This window comes from Mustela nivalis (genome assembly GCF_964662115.1).
Source record: "Mustela nivalis genome assembly, chromosome: 14".
Classification (NCBI taxonomy): domain Eukaryota; kingdom Metazoa; phylum Chordata; class Mammalia; order Carnivora; family Mustelidae; genus Mustela; species Mustela nivalis.
In genome coordinates, this window is record NC_139033.1 from 18,012,315 (window position 1) to 18,031,273 (window position 18,959).

Consider the following 18,959-nt stretch of genomic DNA (forward strand, 5'->3'; position numbering starts at 1 on the left):
AAGGAGCACTGGTAGGGGTATGCACGTGGGGGGATCCGAACGGGCATTCATGGTACAAACGTTTACATTACTTTTACGCATCACTGCAACATGTGCATGAACAGATGTGGTTAAAGTTTCTGAGGTCCCTGTGTCTGGAAGTAGTAAAAACACAGATTCCGGGGCGCCTGGGTGGCTCAGTGGGTTAAGCCGCTGCCTTCGGCTCAGGTCATGATCTCAGGGTCCTGGGATCGAGTCCCGCATCGGGCTCTCTGCTCAGCAGGGAGCCTGCTTCCCTCTCTCCCTCTCTGCCTGCCTCTCTGACTACTGTGATCTCTCTGTCAAAATAAATAAATAAAATCTTTAAAAAAAAAAAAAAAAAAAAAAAAAAAAAAAACACAGATTCCTCTTGGACCTTAAGTCAAGAATGCACGCTGTACTGCAGAGGACAGCACTGCAACAACAGAAAATAGGACTCATAAACAAGCTAGCAGTGGAGGGGATAAAATTCTTAAAACCTAAGCCAAAAGAAAGCCTGAAAAGAGAGAGAAGTAACGGAGAACAAGCAAGAAAAATGAAAAACAAACATGATTGTGAATGTCCACCCCAATATGTCAGTAATGCTCGGTAACAGCCTACAAGCACGTAGAGATCAAAAATGACCAGACTGGAAAAGTGACAAACCCCATAATACTGTACGTATAAAAGACGAGAGATACACATTAGGCACACGGCTATGGGAAGATCATCAGAAAGTGGCAGGGAGGGATGCCTGGGTGGCCCAGTGGGTTAAACCTCTGCCTTCGGCTCAGGTCATGATCCCAGGGTGCTGGGATTGAGCCCTGAATCGGGCTCTCTGCTCGGCAGGGAGCCTGCATCCCCCTCTCTCTCTGCCTGCCTCTCCGCCTACTTGTGATCTTTGTCAAATAAATACATAAAATCTTTTTAAAAAGAAAGAAAGAAAGAAAGAAAGTAAGTGGCGGGGAGAGCAATCCCACAGCCACGAATCAAGGCAAACCAGGGAGCTCTGTTCACGCAAGCAACGTGGCTGCAAGGGCACAGAGAGCGTCTGTTCGTGGCAGTGGGAGGGACGCCCCCATGATGAAAGGCCCAGTGCAGCATGAGACCCTCCTCCGGTTGTGAAGGCCTTAATCCCCAGCTTTCTGCGCACATGCGTCTGGCCCCGCCCTGGAGGGAGGGAACGGCTGGCTACAGAGGGTGACACGGGACCAGGCTTGGGGCGGGAACAGGGCTGCCCGTCAGGCAACAGCACTGAGTTGGCGTGACTGTCCCCTGCCAGATGAATAGTGCCAGCGAGCAAGAGTGTCCTTCGGAGCACCCCAAAAAGGTCACTCTGAAAGGAGTCAGCACGAATAACAGCACACACGGAACACACGTATCGCATGCGACAGCACGTACACTGTGTGTCCGTACAGGCACACACACACAGGTCAGCATGGCCAATGTGGACAACCGCTGAGGCCCACGGACCATCACTGCAACCTTCCCGTCGACTTGAAAATGTTCACACTGAAACTGTGGAGAACATGTCTTATGGTGCCAGTCCCTCGATCCAGCAGGAACAGACCCAGGAACGGGACACCAGGGTGCGGCCAGGTGGGCCTGGGCAGCCCGTCCACCCATCGTGTATCCCACCCGGGAGCCAGGCAGGGAGAGCGCCGAGGCACCCCCGCCTGCCAGGGGCCGGCAGCCTGTGCATCGCCCCAGGCTCCCCTCTCCCAGTTCCACAGGACATGAACTTATTTCCCTTTTCAAGGGTCAACTAAGTAGGCACTAGGACAGTGCCTCCCACATTTTGGTTCACACTCTGTCATGAAACAGACAAAAGACCAGAGCGATAGTTTTATTCAGAGCCCAGTAGGGACTACTGGAAAGCATTAAGAGTTCTGCCTGTGGGGCGCCCGGGCGGCTCAGTGGGTTAAAGCCACTGCCTTCGGCTCAGGTCATGATCCCAGGGTCCTAGGATTGAGCCCCGCATCAGGCTCTCTGCTCAGCGGAGAGTCTGCTTCCCCCACCCTCTCTCTACCTGCCTCTCTGCCTACTTGTGATCTCTGCTTATCAAATAAATAAATAAAATCTTAAAAAAAAAAAAAAAGAGCTCTACTTGCATTCAAAGGGTAGTGTTATCCACGTAAGTTCTTTGGAGGTAAATTATCCAAAAGAAAAAGGAAAAAAATGCTAATATTCAAATTCAATTTTCCCCAAGAATCAAGATATTAATAGATGTTACATAAAAAGTTCTGTGGGAAAGTAAGTGTGTGGAACACAATAGTAAGGTAAACAGGACTTATTTATGCCACACTGGTCAGGGTCTTTATTACTGAGGACATCAACTTCCCATGAGGGGATCTGGCATGACGAGGTGCCATAGCTCCTGTTTCACAGGCTAGTGATGACATTCGGGAAACGGCCTTCTAAACCATAAGGTAAGGCACCTAGTGAGGTAAAATAATTATTTTACGAGACATGCAAAATCTTAAAATTAAGAACATGCTGGGGTTCCTGGGTGGCTCAGTGGGTTAAAGCCACTGCCTTCGGCTCAGGTCATGATCTCAGGGTCCTGGGATCGAGCCCCACATCGGGCTCTCTGCTTGGCCGGGAGCCTGCTTTCCTGTCCCTCTGCCTACCTCTCTGCCTACTTGTGATCTCTCTCTCTCTCTGCCTGCCTCTCTACTTGTGATCTCTGTCAAATAAATAAATGAAATCTTAAAAAAAAAAAAATTAACGTATTCATTTTCTGTGTAATATCTTTATTTTGTCAACGTAAGGCTATATACCAAATAATTCTCTAACAAAAAGTTGCTTTGAGCTTTCCTCCGAGGTTGAGAACAAGAGGGGACCACCACTTCCACTTAACCCCGTATTGGATACTTAACCCCGTATCAGAGGTCACAGAAGTAAGTCCACTAAAAATCGCACAAAGAAAGGGAAAAGCATCATTATTTGCAGATCACATGACTGGGCGCAGAGCCAACCCAATACAATCTACACAGAAATTAACCGCATTAATAGGTAATTAGGCGAGATAATGGTCAACGTCTAAGAACCCACCGTACTTCTAGATGCAGAAACAAACAGCGAACACAACCTGCGGCAGGTATGGTCACACTGTTCACACTAGCCACCTCGTAAGAAACAGTGTAGGCTGTGTGCGGTCCCTACACCACACCCTGTGAGCACAACTGAACGAGATCAAAGAAATGAAAATTGTAGAGGGACAGACCCTTTTATGGATTAAAAGATATAATATTGTAAAAATACCACTTCTTCCCCAAAATGATGGATGGATTTCAAGTCACAATCTCTGGCTTATCCCAATCCATCTTACCTTTATTTTTTTTAAGATCTTATTTATTTGTCAGATAGAGAGAGCATGCACACAAGCAGGGGGAGCAGCAGAGGTAGAGGGGGCAGCAGACCCCCAGCTGAGCAGGCAGTCTGATGCAGGGCTCGATCTCAGGACCCCGGGATCATGACCTGAGCCAACAGCAGATGCTTAACCAACTGAAGCACCCAGGTGCCCCATCCATTGTACCTTTAAAGTTTTCAGGATTTATCTCTCCAGATCAAGCAAACACTCCCTTATAATTACCAAGGTCCTCATTCCGGGTTAACTTAAAATCATTACTTAACAGACATCCAGAACAGCATACTCCATACAAAAAAGCCTTTCCTGAACACTTAAGATCACCCGTAAACCTGCCCTAACAAATGCTACTTTCCAACTCAGTCTCTTATTAACTTTCTTCTGTTTAAAGATCTATTTTATCTTAGAGAGAGTGAGCGTGAGCAGGGAGAAGAGCAGAGGGAGAGAAAGTGCGTCCGAATGGAGGGGCAGCCTGCCAACTTCCAGGATCCGGACAAGTTCCCTGCGCCACCGCGCGTGCAGTCAGGGCTGAGGCCTGGTTCACAGGCAGTGAGAGAGAGGGGGGCACAGTTTTTAAAGCCAGTGACTTACTTCCTTCTGGGTTTGGTGCAGAAAGTATGATGCTGTGGTTTTTCTTTACTTCTTCAACGTACTGAGCTATTTTAGCTGTACTGTTCCTGATCTCCTCAACCTAGGACAGATAAAAACAGCCGTCACTGTTGTGGCCAATTCCAACTTGCTACCCCTTCCTATTACCTAGAAAGGGAAGGAAAAAGGAAGGAAGATAACAATCACATCAAGAAATACCAGCCTTTTTCAATTCTCACATTGATAATTATTTATTTTAAAGATAAAGAAAATTACTGTGTTAAGATCCATACTCCCATGACTAAGGCGATATCAACTAACATTCACTAACAGAACTACCAGGTGGGAAAAACCTCAACGATCAACAGCCAAGCGTCTGCACAGGTGCCAGTCACTGGAGGCACACGGCCACGCGCCCAGCGCTCCGAGCAGCAGAGGAGGAGGCAGCCACGCCTCCGTGTGGGGAGGTAATTGTGGTCGACAGGGCCAAGCCTTCATAGTCACGTTTTCACCTCTCATGATCTCAACTAGTCAACGCTTATTTCAAAATGTAAGGTACTCACCAGCGAGATTTATCCCAATGGATCCACGCATCCATAATTAGTAGCACACCGGAAAAATAGCTTAAATGTTTACTGATTTGTTTTAGAACAGTAATTACAAAACCACTGCATGTTGTGGCAGTAGCCCACATCCCAGTCCCGTGAGTGTCCCCTTACAGGGGACTCTGCGGATGGGGCCGAGAATCTAAGATGGGAAATTATCCTGGACTGTCTGAGTGGCCCCCAAGCAGCCACAGGACTCCTCAAAAAAAGGAGGCGGAGGGTCAAATCTAGAAGACGAAGGTGTGCCAACTTGAGCAGCCTCTTCCCTAGAGCCTCCGGAAGAAGCCAGCCCCGCCAGAAGGCTCGTTTCAGATCCGGCCGGGACCGCCTGATGATGAATGCATGTGAGGGAAGCCACTGGGCTGTGCTAATTTGTGACAGCAGCGGAGAGAGACTAAGTCCACGCACACACTCATGAAAGAATCAGAGGAAAGGAGGACTTCGAATCGCTATAAAGACGGTCTTGACCACATGGACTCCGTGAAAGGGTCTTGGCTTCCCCAGAGGCCCCAGGGCCCAGCTGCAATGCAAAGCACATCTGGAAAATCCAAGTGTTGGAAGAGAGGGTAACACAGAACGCTGCCTCCCGAGAAGGGTGAACGGCCATACTGCGGGGCCTGGAGGTGATTTCCAGCCACACATAATTTCTGTAGGACTTTACGGACTTCGTGCGTGAAAACAATTAATAAAATAAAAGCTGATTCTTTTAAACGTCTGCTAGTTCATCATGAAGGTGTAAACACATGCGGCGATGCTCTGGGTTCAGTGCAACAGGCAGGCAGCCCCACCAGCGGCCCTCAAAGTGCCATTTCTGCCGGAAACTACAGTCATCAGGAGAAAAAACACCGTTTGGCCCCCTACAGAGTTCTGCAGTAGACACCCCCTCAGCCTCTCCAACAGCGGCCCTAGTGTAGCCCAGAAAGGAAAGGAGGCTGTGATGCTCCCTGCACAGTGCCAGGGGGCAGCACCGCAGTCATGGTGGTGCCCTCTCCCACCGACAGCCAGGAGGGACACGGCGTGGGGTCTCTTTCTGTCCCTTACAAATCACCTTCACAGGGAGGGAGGTTGGGAGAAGGGGGTGGGATTATGGACATTGGGGAGGGTATGTGCTTTGGTGAGTGCTGTGAAGTGTGTAAACCTGGTGATTCACAGACCTGTACCCCTGGGGATAAAAATATATGTTTATAAAAAATAAAAATTTAAAAAAAAATTAATTTAAAAAAAAACAAGAAAAACAAATCACCTTCACAAAGGGGATGTTCACTGGCCACCCAGTAGGGCACCATCCCAAGTCCTTCACCAAATACCAGCCAGGTGCGAAATCCTATCTTTTACAATGTTCTGTATGATGTTTAAGATCTGAATGCCGCTCTCTAAAAACAAGTTTGTATTAACAATATCGTTGTCTATATGTGTAAGAAGTCACTCCACAAAGCTTAACTGTGAAATGAAACAACTATTTAACAAGTGAGAGTCTGACTTGCACTGGGTTCTGCTGCCCCCGAGCCCACACACCATTCTCACACTTCTGGGGTGCCACAGCCAAGCTGGGTCAGCACATCGTTCCCAGAAACCAAGAGCCAGGTCTGCGATATACGAGTCTTCCGTCAGACATAACAGCAACATTTCATTAACACCAGGAGAGTCTTTAAGAACTACATTTTCACAAGGAATTGGCATGGAAGAATTAAACAGATAAAGGGGGTAAAATATTAAAAAAAAATAATTTCACAGAGTAGGTAAAGTCAAGACAATACAGAAGGTCTCATTTCCAAAGGGAAACCAGGACATGCAATATCATAACTGCTTCGCACTTTGAAGTGAGTCCCTGTATCAAACAATGACTTTCATGCTTTTCCCACTAGGTACAATCAGGAGCTAACATCATAAATACCGGAAACCCCATGGCTACGCTAATCCCAAGTATTCAGCAAACTCTCAAAACTGCTAACTTTTCATATATTTGTATTAAAACAGTACACTTTTAGGACTTTATTCGTATTTATCAGAGAGAGAGCGAGCATAAGAGCATGCGTGTGCGCAGGAGCAGCAGCAGAGGCAGAGGGAGAAGCAGGCTCCCCGCTGAGCAGAGAGCCCGATGTGGGACGCGATCCCAGGACCCTGGGATCAGGACCTGAGCCAAAGGCAGACACTTCACTGAGTGAGCCACATAAGCACCACAATATATTACCTTTTTTTTAAATCAAATCTGCACATTTATAGGCCCGTTCAGACTGTCCGTGCATTCAAGAGTCAATGACACTATTAGACCAGGCTTACACAACCACAGCAAACCATGAAAGGGCAGTTTTTATCATTAAATAATGATAATGGACATGTTTCTTCATGTTTAACAAAGTCAAAATATTTGTTCTGTGACTCAAATTCAAAAACGTGAAATCATGGAAAATTTGGTCAAATATGACTTAGGTTTAAGCCCAGAACCAGCCTTGAGGAGCTACGAGGGAGAGGAAAGGTCCTGCAGCAAGCCCGTGAGAGCAGACAAGGGTCCCGGTCAGCCCCAGGGAACATAGTCCCAGGCTGCTGGGCCAGGCAGACACCTCGGAGAAAGGCCAAGCTGACGGACAGCAGTGTTCCCACAGTTATATGCCTGTTCACACATTACACTTTTCAGAAGAGGAACTGAAGATGCATTCAATGATCTCAGAAATATTTCTGAGTTATGAGCTCTTGGACACATACGGTCATCATCCGGGGACCCACTGCTGTTCCAGGAGAAACAAGAGAAGTAGCATCCTGTGCGCGTGTCAGCCAAGGGGCACCCCTGCCCCCAGGACTGGCATGCCATTCTCTAAGGATGAGGGGGCCCTCAGTCTGGAGAGCACCAGCGGTCCTGGGGTGAGGACCTGTGAGACACAGACTTTCCACAGGGCGTGGCAAGTCTCCCAGAGGCAGCCTAGCTAGAGGAGCTATCTCCCGGCCCCAGCTCCACACTGAGAGAAGCGCCACCCAAGGCGGGAGTGTAGAGCTCCTCCTTGGGGAGGACAGGGGACCTGGGGCTCCACAGCTGCAAACCACCACTCCTGGCAGCCCCTCCCCAAACCTCTTACCAGGAAGAATGGCTCAATACAACCAGGTATGTTCAGGGCATGAAAAATTCTAGGGAACCTACATCAACAGAAACAACTTTTGCAAATGTTACATTTAGTATTATTTCAAATTTCACACACACACAGTTACACTAACTGTGTCTAAAGAAGAAAGTCTAGCTGGGCTTCATCAAATGGCTCTTACCTGGTGGAAGAAATCATCCATGAAATGATCCTTTTCAACAACAACACTTGTGTCCCCATCGTCATCTTTTCTACACTAAAATGGAAAATATAAAAAGGAAAATTCAGATTTTAGAGATGTTCATGTAGGCCCACAAGGTCAAAGAGAAAAGCGACTGGCTGGAGCGCGAGGTCTAACAAGCCCGCGCTGTCTGCGACAGACTGAGGACTGGCTGGTGGGGCAGGGCGGAGGCAGCGGACAGCCCTGGGCGCAGCACGGCCACCTCCTGGAAGCAATGGCAGGGCTTCCCAGAACTTGGCGACGAGGAGCTGCTCGTGCACCATGGAAGTCAACATGACACCCCAGGTTTTATCCTCAAGAAGCGAACCCCTCATACCGCATATTTTCTATAAAGATGAAAAATGCTGACAGCACAGGCTAACTTTTCTAAAGCACACAGTTTTCAAGGAACTTGCACCTGTAGCAGCCGGCGGTCCTCATTGTTCCCTACGTGAGTGACTCCCAGGGGCGCCCACAAACACTCAGTGGCACTCTAATAAGGAAACGCTTACTAGGAAGAAGGAAAGCACTGTCCTGACCACTGGAAAGAGCTGGGGATGCTACACCAGCAACCAGGCTCTGAATGTTTAAATCCCATCCGAGAACATTCTAGGGCAGTTCTCAAACTTGAGGTGCAGAAGAGTCGTGGGAAGGCTGGGTCTCTGACTCGGCAGGTCAGGGTGAAGCATTCTGAGCACTCTAGTATGTCAGACACGGTCTCCTGCTGCTGCTGGACCCGGGACTCTGTGTGAAGAGCCACTTTTCAGGGAGGCGAAGCCTGTACAGCGGAAGCCAGCCCTGGGAAGGCAGCCGTGCACGACACATGCCCAGAGCACCGCCAGCCCAGGGGACTGCTCCGTGGCTCACCGCGGGCATCAAAGTCATGTCTGCAGCATCCCCTAGTGGGGCTGGCGGGACTGCAGGACAAGGAAAGAAAACCTGCCAGAAAGTCCCTGGCGGGGAGCGGCTCTGAACCATGTGCCTGAGGACACAGCAGATGAGCCCTGCAGAAGCCGAGGAGGCCGTGGGTTTTGGGAAGTCTCAGAAGCTTAGCATAGTGGAAGTCATTATCCACTCCAAGTCTGCGCTGCAGCTTTACTGATCTACAGCCTAGGAATAACTTGCAGACAAAATTCTACTAGAATTTAGCTAAGAAACATCTGAAAAGTTCATAAATGTTTAAGAAATCATAGGAGGCCTTCCCTCTGCACCATCTGGAGCCCTCACAAAAGCCAGGAGATTTGGCCTAACAGTCACCAATACTCTCCCACCGCCCTGAGATCATCTCTGGAGGTCACCTCGCTCAGCCTGGGGCCTCTTCTGGGCGAAGATAAGCCACATCTGTTGGCAGAGGCAAAGGGAAAAGAGAGGTTTCTCTACGATAGAGAGGAAGAGCTCGCTCAGAGGAGCAGCTTGCAGGAGGAGAATGGGAGGAAGCCCTAATCGCAGGATGACACAGTGCTGAGGACCAGAGGAGTGGGGCGTGACCAGCACGACAGGACCAGGGGGGCAGTGGGCAAGGGGAAGCAGAAGCCCCACCGGCACAAGCCTGCACATACTCTCTCGCTGGAGGGACCCACTGGCACCTCTCAGACAGGCGTGGCCGCACTGATGACCCTATTTGTTCCCTGTGCCCTGACTCCCCTTAGTGTCCTGAGTCACACTGAACCACCACCTTGCTCTCACATGACAACAGCTGTTGAGAAAGACACCTGGATGAGGGCTGCTGACAATGTTGGGTTTGTCTGCATTAGCAGGACAAGTGTTACGAGTTGAAATGTGTCCCTAGGAAAGCAGACAGAGAAGGCCTAACCCCAGACCTCTGCCTGTGAACCTTGGTGGGGACGAGGGACACAGCAGGAAAGCAGCATCCCCCAGATGTGGGCTCCAGCCTGCTCCCCATCAGCACCTGAACCTCCGAGGTCTGCCTCCTGGTCTGTGAACCATGGGCTCTCCTGGCCCCATCTCCTTCAGAGACAGGTTGTAAGCACCTCTGTCCCCCTGTGTGACCGAAGGGGTCTCTGTGTCACAGGGCTGTGTCATCAGTTCATTCTAGTCTCGGCTGTGAGCAAAGCCGCACTTGAGCCGGGCACCGGCAAGCATGTCACCACAACGGACGTCAAGGGGAGCCACGGGTACTTCTAACCCCACCAGGTGGGCCCGGCTCACGGAGACAGAGCGCTGCTGCTGGTGCACCCAGGGCTGCAGGAAGCACCCTCGCCAACCACCACCCACGGCCCGGGTCCACATCGCCGCGTGAACACAAACCACACGGTGAAGGGCTGTGCTCAGGTCCTCAGAGCTGAGCAGTCCTGGGCCAGCATGTGCCCCCGCCCCCATCTGTCCCACTTTACAAAGCTCACCATCAATTCCCCACGCTGACTCTGGCCACAAAGAGCTGTCCTTCACCGCCAGCTCCAACACTTGGCCAATGGTCCCATTCACTCTGCTGCCCCCATTCTGCCAGGAAGAGGCTGAGGCGCCGAGGACAGAGGGGCTGCCCTTGTCGATTTGACTCCAAATACCCTCGCTCTTAAAAATTCTCCATCCACGCCTCAGAGGAAGGAGCTTCCCCAGAGGTCCTCTGTCGGCTACCACAGGCCCTCCTCCAGACTCCTGGCGGCAGCCTTGCCCCTGGCTTCCTGGAGTGTACTCCGCACCCCACTCATCCTGACTTGGCCCTGTACCGCCCTACAGTAGCTATCCGTCTTCCCTTCTCCAAGGCGGGGTCTCAGCAGGAAACAGTTATGTCACGTCCCCCTCGAGTCAGGAGCAAGAGTGAAACAGCATCACGCAAGCAGCTGGCTTCCTGTGAACGGACGTGAACTTGACTTAGGAGTGAGCGCGGTGGTTCCAACTGTGGCCCGGGGCCAGAGAGATGAGAAAGGCGTCCGCCCAACCCGACTCTAACAGGGCCGCTCCCATCTCTCCGCTCTGAAAGTCACTGCAGACTCACACAGGGCGCTTTGGTTTTGCCTGCTGGGGAACGCTGGGGAAGGCTGCAAAGCCACGCAAGGAGAAGGAATGCGACAATGAGCCTTGGGTGCATCCACCACATGGTTCAATCACCACCTCCCTGCAACCGGTCCTGCTTCACCCGCACCCCCCACCCCCACGGCACTAGGTCACCCCAGGTGAATCCCACAGAGAACGTGCAGTGGCTCCACGCTGCAGAAAACTCCAGCTGCCACTCCAGGAGACACAGCAGCCCACTGCGGTGCTCGGGGACACAGTTCCCGACCTCACGCCGCTGTGGGGAGCATGTCACATCACCACCACACTTCCACGCTGGGCGCTGACTGCACCCCATGCACAGCGCCCACCAGCAAACCAGATGGAGGAAGCCCAGTGCTGCCGCCACCCTCTGACCCGCGCCGCACCCTTGATCTCCGGCGGGCCCTATAGGCAAGGGGATGCTCTCTCTGCCTGCAACCGTGAAAGAGCCAGAGGACTTGGAATGCGTTTTCTCTACCGTTTCCTTTCTTTATCCTTGATTCACAACCTTTACCTCTACTTCTTATCTCTAAGGGGAACTCACAGAGCTATCAGGTAGTTGGAGATGGGCTCCATTGCTGCCTTAGGTCCTCCATTCCTAAGGAAGGGAAAGGGGAAAGCGAGACCCCGCAGACAGAACACTGCTACTCACTGGAGGGCCTCCCCTAGTCCCTGACCCAGCCCTGGCCACAGCTTTACCCTGAATAACGAAACAACTCATGGCAAAGCACTTATTAAAAGCAGTGGGAATACTCTCCAGTGTGATGGGCTTGATTTCCAAAGTGTCAAAGTGCAAGATAAACACTCAAACATCAACATTCCGTTTCTGTTAAATTTTAAAAGAGGCCTCCCTCAAAGCGGCGTATAAAAAACAAAATTCTCCGTGAGTGGCCACTGTCAGGAGCAGACACAGAGCAGTGCCCACGCTCAAGGGCTCCTCAACAGACACGAATAATCTGCCACTGGAATGCTGTTTAGATTTCAACAGAAGCTGAACTATCCCAAGTTAGCAGAATCCGGACTTGGATAAAACACTGGCTCCTTTCTCCAGTGCAGAGACGCGAGGGCCTTGCACAGATAGTAACTGTGGGCACGTAAGTTACATTTTCTTGAAACACATACAACAGTGGTACCTTTGATGCTAGAGAACATTAACTCCGATCACTTAAGTAAAAGCAAAGAACGCCCGTAACTGAACACAGGGAAAGCCGTCTACTGGCGTCTGTATGAGACGCGCCTTCCTGCTGCGTTGACGTTACCCGGGCTGACGCCCTGCGGCAGAATGTCACCGAGGTTCACGTTGGTGTATTTGCCTGAGCGCTTGTCTCCACTCTGAATACTACACAGACCTTTCACAGGTACTTGGACTTTACATCAACAGAACCCTACTGCAGAGACGTTTCTGCAATTTGACTCTTTTCTCCCCATGATCCGTTTAAAGGTTTCTCCTTATCTCTCACCTCGACTCAGACAAACCAGCCCTCCCTCTGTCCTGCACACCAACTTGTCCCCACCTCGAAGCCTCGGGGCCTGCTGTGCCTTCTGCTGGCCGCACCCCCGGGGCTTCTCCTTCTCAATGCAGCCCCAGGGAGCCCACCCACAGCCGTCCTCCCAGCTCTGTTTCCCTCAGAGCAGGAATTTACTCACTCCTGCCTGTCCCCCACAAGTGGCCTGGCAGCAAGGACACCATCTGCCTTCTCACAGCTCCTGCACCAGGTTCCCATTCAGAGGGATCAGCTGAGCAAACGAACAGAAGGCAGAGGAGACTGAGGGGCAGATGGGGAGGACAGAGGACACAAGCGGCGGAGGTGCACACAGGGCTGAGACAAAGCAGGTATGACCTGGGCGGGGGCATTACCCGTGGTCCCGGGTCCGGCCCCCCAGCCGGAGATCAGGTGGCACGTTCTGCCCTCCAGTCCTCAGGCACCACCCTCCTACTTTGAGTCAATCTCCTCCCTTCTCTGTTGCAGCTAATGGGTTTCTGTCCTTTGCACCCCAAAGAGCCTTGAGGACAACACATTCCTCTGTCATCTCCATTTTCCTCACCGTGGGATCTTGAAACGGAAACACACCAGTTCAACCCGACAGTTCCCAGCACAACTGCCCACACCAGTCGGCCCTGGAAAGGGTGAAAAGTCTGGAAGAAAACAGGACTGTCAGTGCTCAGAGACAGGAGGACAGCCACCTCTGGGGACATGAGAGCAGGACAGGAAGACTTCCCAGGGGTGATGCCTGCATGCGCTGAGACCACGAGGATGTGACAGGCAGGCAGAGAAGGGGGACATGGGGAGCAGCACGCATAAAGGTAGGGAAGAGGGAGGCCACCTCGGCAAGTGCAGACAGTGCTGGGACCAAGGCGGCCCAGGGAAGTGCGCACCAAAGAGGAAACCCTTTTATGAACTGGCTTTCATGAGCTAGTTCTCTTAGGTTTTCTATTCCTTAAATTCACAAGAGACTTGAGGTCAAAAACAAGAATGAACCCGTGTAAATCTCGAAGTTTTGTTGTCTTAAAAAGACACATCATGCCTACAAATGAACATATTTATGACAGTTAAGAACAGAGAACCCATAGATTCCAACTGAGGGAACGGTTTCAACAAACGAAATACAAAAAGTTAGCAGAACTAAATGAGCCATAAAATTCTAAACTATAAACATACACATACAGGAAATGATAAATACACTATAAAATTCTTAGCATTTTAAGTGTCAGCGAAGTATTTAGGAAAAAACGTTTTATTTTACAAATGGGAATCTGAATCTTTATAACGTGCAAGCGGAGCTGTCAAAAATAACTTTCAAAATATTTACGCAGTTTTTCCTGCCCTTTAATAAACTATATTTGCACTCTAAATCAGGGATTAAAAATACTCATTTTGTCATTTCCCTTAGGTCTACTAATGAAGACACAGAATGACCATGTGTTTGTGTTTATTATCCTGTAAACAATACCCACAGTTAAAATCACAGTTTCTCTACTCTTCGCTAGGATACGTCCATTTGCGTACACACACTTTTTTGAAAAGGCAATCGTAACACAGGTGGGGTCCCTGCCTCCTAGAACAGGTATTCCTCCCGCCTCTGCCATGTGCCCTCCTGTGTGCTCCCGCCTCTCTGCATCCCGCACATCCCCCCCAGAGACCCGGCACTCACGGGTCTCTTGGACACATGGTTCTTTTACTTTCTAGAAATCAGAAACCGCATCATTCTGGAGTCGGAGTCTAGGATATCCTGAACAAGTCACTTAAACTTTCTGCACCCAAAGAGATTGGCTGCTCAAGAAGAGAAACATTGGTTAGAAGCAGCTAAACCTGAAGTGGATGAACTGTATTGAACACACTAATATTTAAGTCTTTTCCAAAGGGTTTTCAGTGATAATCTTCTCAAGGGAAAGCACTAACAGCTCATAAAGGAAACTTTTTGGAGGTTTCCCAAAACAACTATTTTACCAGCTTGAACAGCATTGATGAGGCATTGTTAACTACCAAATTAAAATTCACCTAGGTAGGGAAAAAACACCAACTGTTTAGAAACATGGTCATGTATGGACATTCAAGTCTTCTTTCAAGAACTTGGAGGGGCGCCTGGGTGGCTCAGTGGGTTAAGCCACTGCCTTCGGCTTGGGTCATGATCTCAGGGTCCTGGGATCAAGTCCCACATGGGGTTCTATGCTCAGCAGGGAGCCTGCTTCCTCCTCTCTCTCTCTCTCTCTGCCTGCCTCTCTGCCTCCTTGTGATCTCTCTCTGTCAAATAAATAAATAAAATCTTTAAAAAAAAAAAACTACTTGGAAAGGATACATTTCCTTAAGGAAAAATATAAGTATGACTTTTAGATCTGATGATTTTCAGATGAGCTCTTAAATATTAAAAGTTATTAAACTTTAAATATGTCGATTTTAAATTAATATTTTATACTAAATTTTAAATTAATATATAAAAATTGCTTTTTATAACTTCCAATAACCATTAAAAAGCTAATAAATATTAATAGCACTTATAATTACATGGCATTTTCTCCCATCTACTCCCAGAGTGTTACATGCAGGAGATAATTTCATGTTTCATAACTCCTTCTACTAGTAAGCAAGACAGATATTATTATCCCCATTTTATATACAGGAAAATTAAGGTTTTCAGAGTTTTAAAAATAATTTTCCCAAGATTAGACAACTCCACCAGTAGAAACTTCCAACAATCTGTTCTACAGTTACTCAGTGTCTTGATCTAGAGCAGGACGGTACTGGACTAGAGAAGGCCACTGCTAGCTCAAATTCTAGATCAAAACGGGTCCTGTGTGTTCCACACCCTACAGCAGAGACAACTGTGTATACATAAGCTTCAACAGGGGTAAATAATTGCCCGAATTGTTTTTTGGTTCATCAAGCCAAGAAAAGCTGTTTATATATAGTCTACTGACAGATTTTTCTTACTGTTCCCCAGTATTACATCTATTTGGAGATCTTCTGTTTGCTAAAACTGTTACAATTCTCCTGTTCAGAGGCACTCAGCATTTCTTCACTCAACAAATATTTGAGCTCCTCATGGCACAGAAAAGGCATTCTACCCGGTGAGATAGTGGTAATCTGCTACTTTTAACAGGATGTTCAACTGCAGAGATCAGAATATTCCGCCTTTAACACATCGGGAAGGACAACCCCACGATGAAGAAAGGCTCCAACAGAAAGGAACCAACAGAAAGCATAACTTCTATGATCCCAAGGGAGAGTCATCCTTTGCCTTCCCGAGCCAGGCTTCCTCATGGGACGCACAGAACACAGGTGACGATTCAAGGGACTATCCCCTGATCTTTCCCAGGCACGACCTATAACCAGCTGCACTCTAGAAGCGAAGGAGAGAAGTTCAATCCCTGCGTGCAATGATGTCCTGGGCAGGGGGCCCAGCGCAAGGCAGGGGCTCTCCCCTGCAGTGGGATACAAGACGTAAGCCACTCGGCCTGGAGGACTTGCATTTTTAAAGAAGAAAAGGTCATAATTAACTGTTGGCCTCCCACATTCTACGAACACCCAGTCTGGTCCCACCGCCGCCGTCCCAGTCCCAGAGCAGTCGAGCGGTCGTCCTGAACTCGCGCCTCAAAACTCGCCCGGCCCCCGAGGGAGCTCCCCGGGCTCAGTCAGCCAAGGGCCACGGGCCGGGGGCGCCACGCTGCCCCGAGCCGGAGCGCCGGCGGCTAAGAGAGGGCAGGCACCGGTCCCGGTTCGCGGTCCTGGTTCTCGGAAGGCCGGCTCCGCCCTGGGGAGCCGCGGGCTCAGTGCCCGCCCCTGCGCTCACCCCGCGTCCTGGCTGCCCGGCGCCGCAGGCAGGTGGCCTCGTGTGCCTTCCTGCTCCCAGGGCGGGGTCCCGCGTGAGACCCCGGGTCTCAGCCCGCGGGCACCGCACAAGCCCCGCTCTCGGCGCTCACACCCACCCGCGGGGCGCGGACGGGCACCGACTACAGCTCGGCGGGCTCCGGCCGTCCCAAGTGCTGCGCGGGATGCCCTGAAGCGCCGTCAGCCTCGGCGGCAGCGAGCGGCTCAGGGAAGCGGCTTCGAGGCCCGGCCGCTGCCCCGCGCCCCCGGCAAACGGCGCGCTCAGACTCAGTTTCCCCATCTGTCCGCGAGGGGACAAGCGCTCCCGCCTCTCGCTGGGCAGCGTCCGGGACACGGTGGGGACAGCGACCCCCGCCCGCCTCCCGCCAGTCCCGCGCTCCCCGGGGCCCCCGCGCAGTCCGGCCCTCCCCGCGCCCCCGCCCCCACCCGCCCCGCAGGCCGCCGCGCCTCCCCGCCCCGCCCGGCGCGAACCGCTAGCCGCCGCCCGTCCGCCGCTCACCGCCCTCAGGTCCGGCAGCCGGTCCCGCATCCCCACGGGCCCGGGCGCCTCGCCCCGCCGCCCAGGCCTGCCCGGCGCCGCCTCCGGCCGCCGCGGACTCCCAGGGGCCGCGCCGCCTCAGCCCGCGGGTCGCCGGCTCCGCGCCGCGCCCTCCCACCGCTCTCCCCACGGGCCGGCGCTGCCACGGCAACCGCGCCTGCACGCTCTGCGCATGCCCGGCCGCGCCGCGCCCCGGCCCACGCAGGCTGCGGGAGTCCTGGCGGTGAGACCGCGGCCGGAGGGGCGGGGCCGGGCCGCGAGGGGCGGGGCCGGGCCGCGAGGGCGGGGCCTGCAGGGAAGGCGGGGCCTGCGGAACCGGGAGCTTACGGAGGGGGGCCGCGAGGGACGGAGCCTGGGGGGGGCGGGGCACAGGGGAAGGCGGGGCCTGCATGGTGGGGAACACCCGGGGCCTGGCGGGGAGGGGGCGGGCCTGAGGGGCGGTCGGGACCTGCGTGAGGAAGCGGGCGGGGGCGGGGGCGGGGGGGCCTGGGAGCTGGCAGGGCGGGGGTCTGGGTGCTGGCGGGGTGGGGGCCTGGAGAGGGGGCCCGGGGAGGCGGGGCGGGGGTCTGTTGGGGGCAGGGGCCTGGGGGCCGGCAGAGTTGTACACCGACGCGTCTTCGGTCACCCAGATGTGCCTTTTGTCCCCTCTTGATTTGCTTTTTTGTTTCTGTGCTTTCACTCATTATTTTTAAAGATCGCGAACATTTTGGCGAGCATTCCAGCGAGGCTGTGGAAGAGGGCTGCGTGCAGCTTTGGACGCGCGCACCCCGGAGGGGCTGTCTCCTCCAGGATGCACACCGGGGATGGACGCGGCGCTGGAGGAGGGCCCCGTCGGGCAGTGATGCGCACAGGCCCGGGGCACCGAATGACCCTAACAAAGACTCTTCTGGAAGCACCTCCTCCATGGAAACCTGCGGGTGTCCACCACGAGTGCCCCTGGATCCCCAGTATGGCACCCGAGCGGCCAGCGTGCACGCTGCCTCGGAAACAGGCAGGCCCACGGTCAATCCTGATCAAGGCATCCCAAAGGACAGTAAAAGGTATCCACAGCATCAGTCTTAAAATCCTCTTTGTATGGTTTCCCATGCTCGGTGTCTCATGCCCTGCGGTTCCCAGAACCCCGTGGTCTCTGCACCCCTCCGGGAAGGCCGCCTCCTGGGCCTGCAGGGGAGTCAGCAGTACTCTCTCAGGCTCCGGGGGCTAACCGCTCTCTCCAGCCAGTGCTGGCCCTGCCTGCTGTCTCCTCCCCGCCCTCTGTTACTCCTAAACACATAACATGGGCAGCAACTCATGTGATAATGTTGAATTGTCAACCAGAGCTTTCTTCCCCACCTGGGAAAGAATGAAGTGTGGATAGTACATACTCTGTCATCGTTGTCTCTGTCATGTACAAAGATAGGCAGCGTGGCCATGGTGACAGGTTATGGACGTTACCAGATTATGGGGGTGGACCTAGTCTCACCACCTGACCCCTTGCAAGTGAAGGACTTTTCTCCAGCGGGAAGAGAGGACGACAGAGAGTCCCCCACTGTGGGATGGAGTCTTTACTCCATCGCTGGCTCTGAAATGTTGGGTTCACATACAAGGACTGAAGACAGACTTCTAGGAGCTAAGGGGGGATGCCAGCTGCCCCCTGACAGCCATCAAGCAAATGGGGACTTCGGTCTTGAACTACAGGGACCTGTGCTGTGTCAGCACGCTGCTTGAGGTTAGCGGCAGATTCTTCCTGGTGCCTCCCAATGACAGGTGACCCCCTGACACTTTGGTCTCAGCCTTCTGAACCCCAAAGCAGAGAATGCAGCCCAGACCTCTGACCCCTAGAACTGCAAGCCAATAAATACGTGTCGTTTAAAGAAGCTCTAGATTTTTATAATTTGTCATGGCAACAGTAGGAATCTAATAGTCATTGACTAAAATCAGAACTTGAGTCCCTGTTGGATGGGGCATCTATGCTGTTCACATGTCCCTTTTCAAGGACAGCCTAACACACAGTCTCCAACTTTCTTCTCTGTAGCCTAGAAATTTCCTCTAAGCCACTGCTTTTAGTTTTCATGACTCACTCCTCCCTTAGAAACAGTTGCTTGGGGGCGCCTGGGTGGCTCAGTGGGTTAAAGCCTCTGTCTTGGGCTCAGGTCGTGGTCCCGAGGTCCCGAGCCCCGCGTTGAGCTGTCTCCTCAGCGGGAAACCTGCTTCCCTTCCTCTCTCTCTGCCTGCCTCTCTGTCTACTTGTGGTCTCTGTCTGTCAA

At 52.1% G+C, this 18,959-nt stretch overlaps 1 protein-coding gene and 1 long non-coding RNA gene across 3 annotated transcripts in view; one reads left to right on the forward strand and one right to left on the reverse strand.

Moving 5' to 3' along the window:
* Positions 1-16,835, reverse strand: part of STX2 (syntaxin 2) — a 32,774-nt gene extending 15,939 nt beyond the window's left edge. For both annotated transcript variants that reach the window (XM_082699442.1, XM_082699443.1), the window contains exons 1-3: positions 16,675-16,835; positions 7,816-7,890; positions 3,959-4,058 (exon numbers count right to left, since the gene is read on the reverse strand). In XM_082699442.1, coding sequence (XP_082555568.1) covers positions 3,959-4,058; positions 7,816-7,890; positions 16,675-16,704 — 205 coding nt within the window. In that variant the 5' untranslated portion in view covers positions 16,705-16,835. The remainder of the gene's footprint in view (positions 1-3,958; positions 4,059-7,815; positions 7,891-16,674) is intronic.
* LOC309848200 lies at positions 11,535-18,959 on the forward strand. The gene is made up of 3 exons (XR_014302895.1): positions 11,535-12,682; positions 12,819-16,510; positions 17,408-18,959. It is a non-coding gene; the product is annotated as an uncharacterized lncRNA (long non-coding RNA).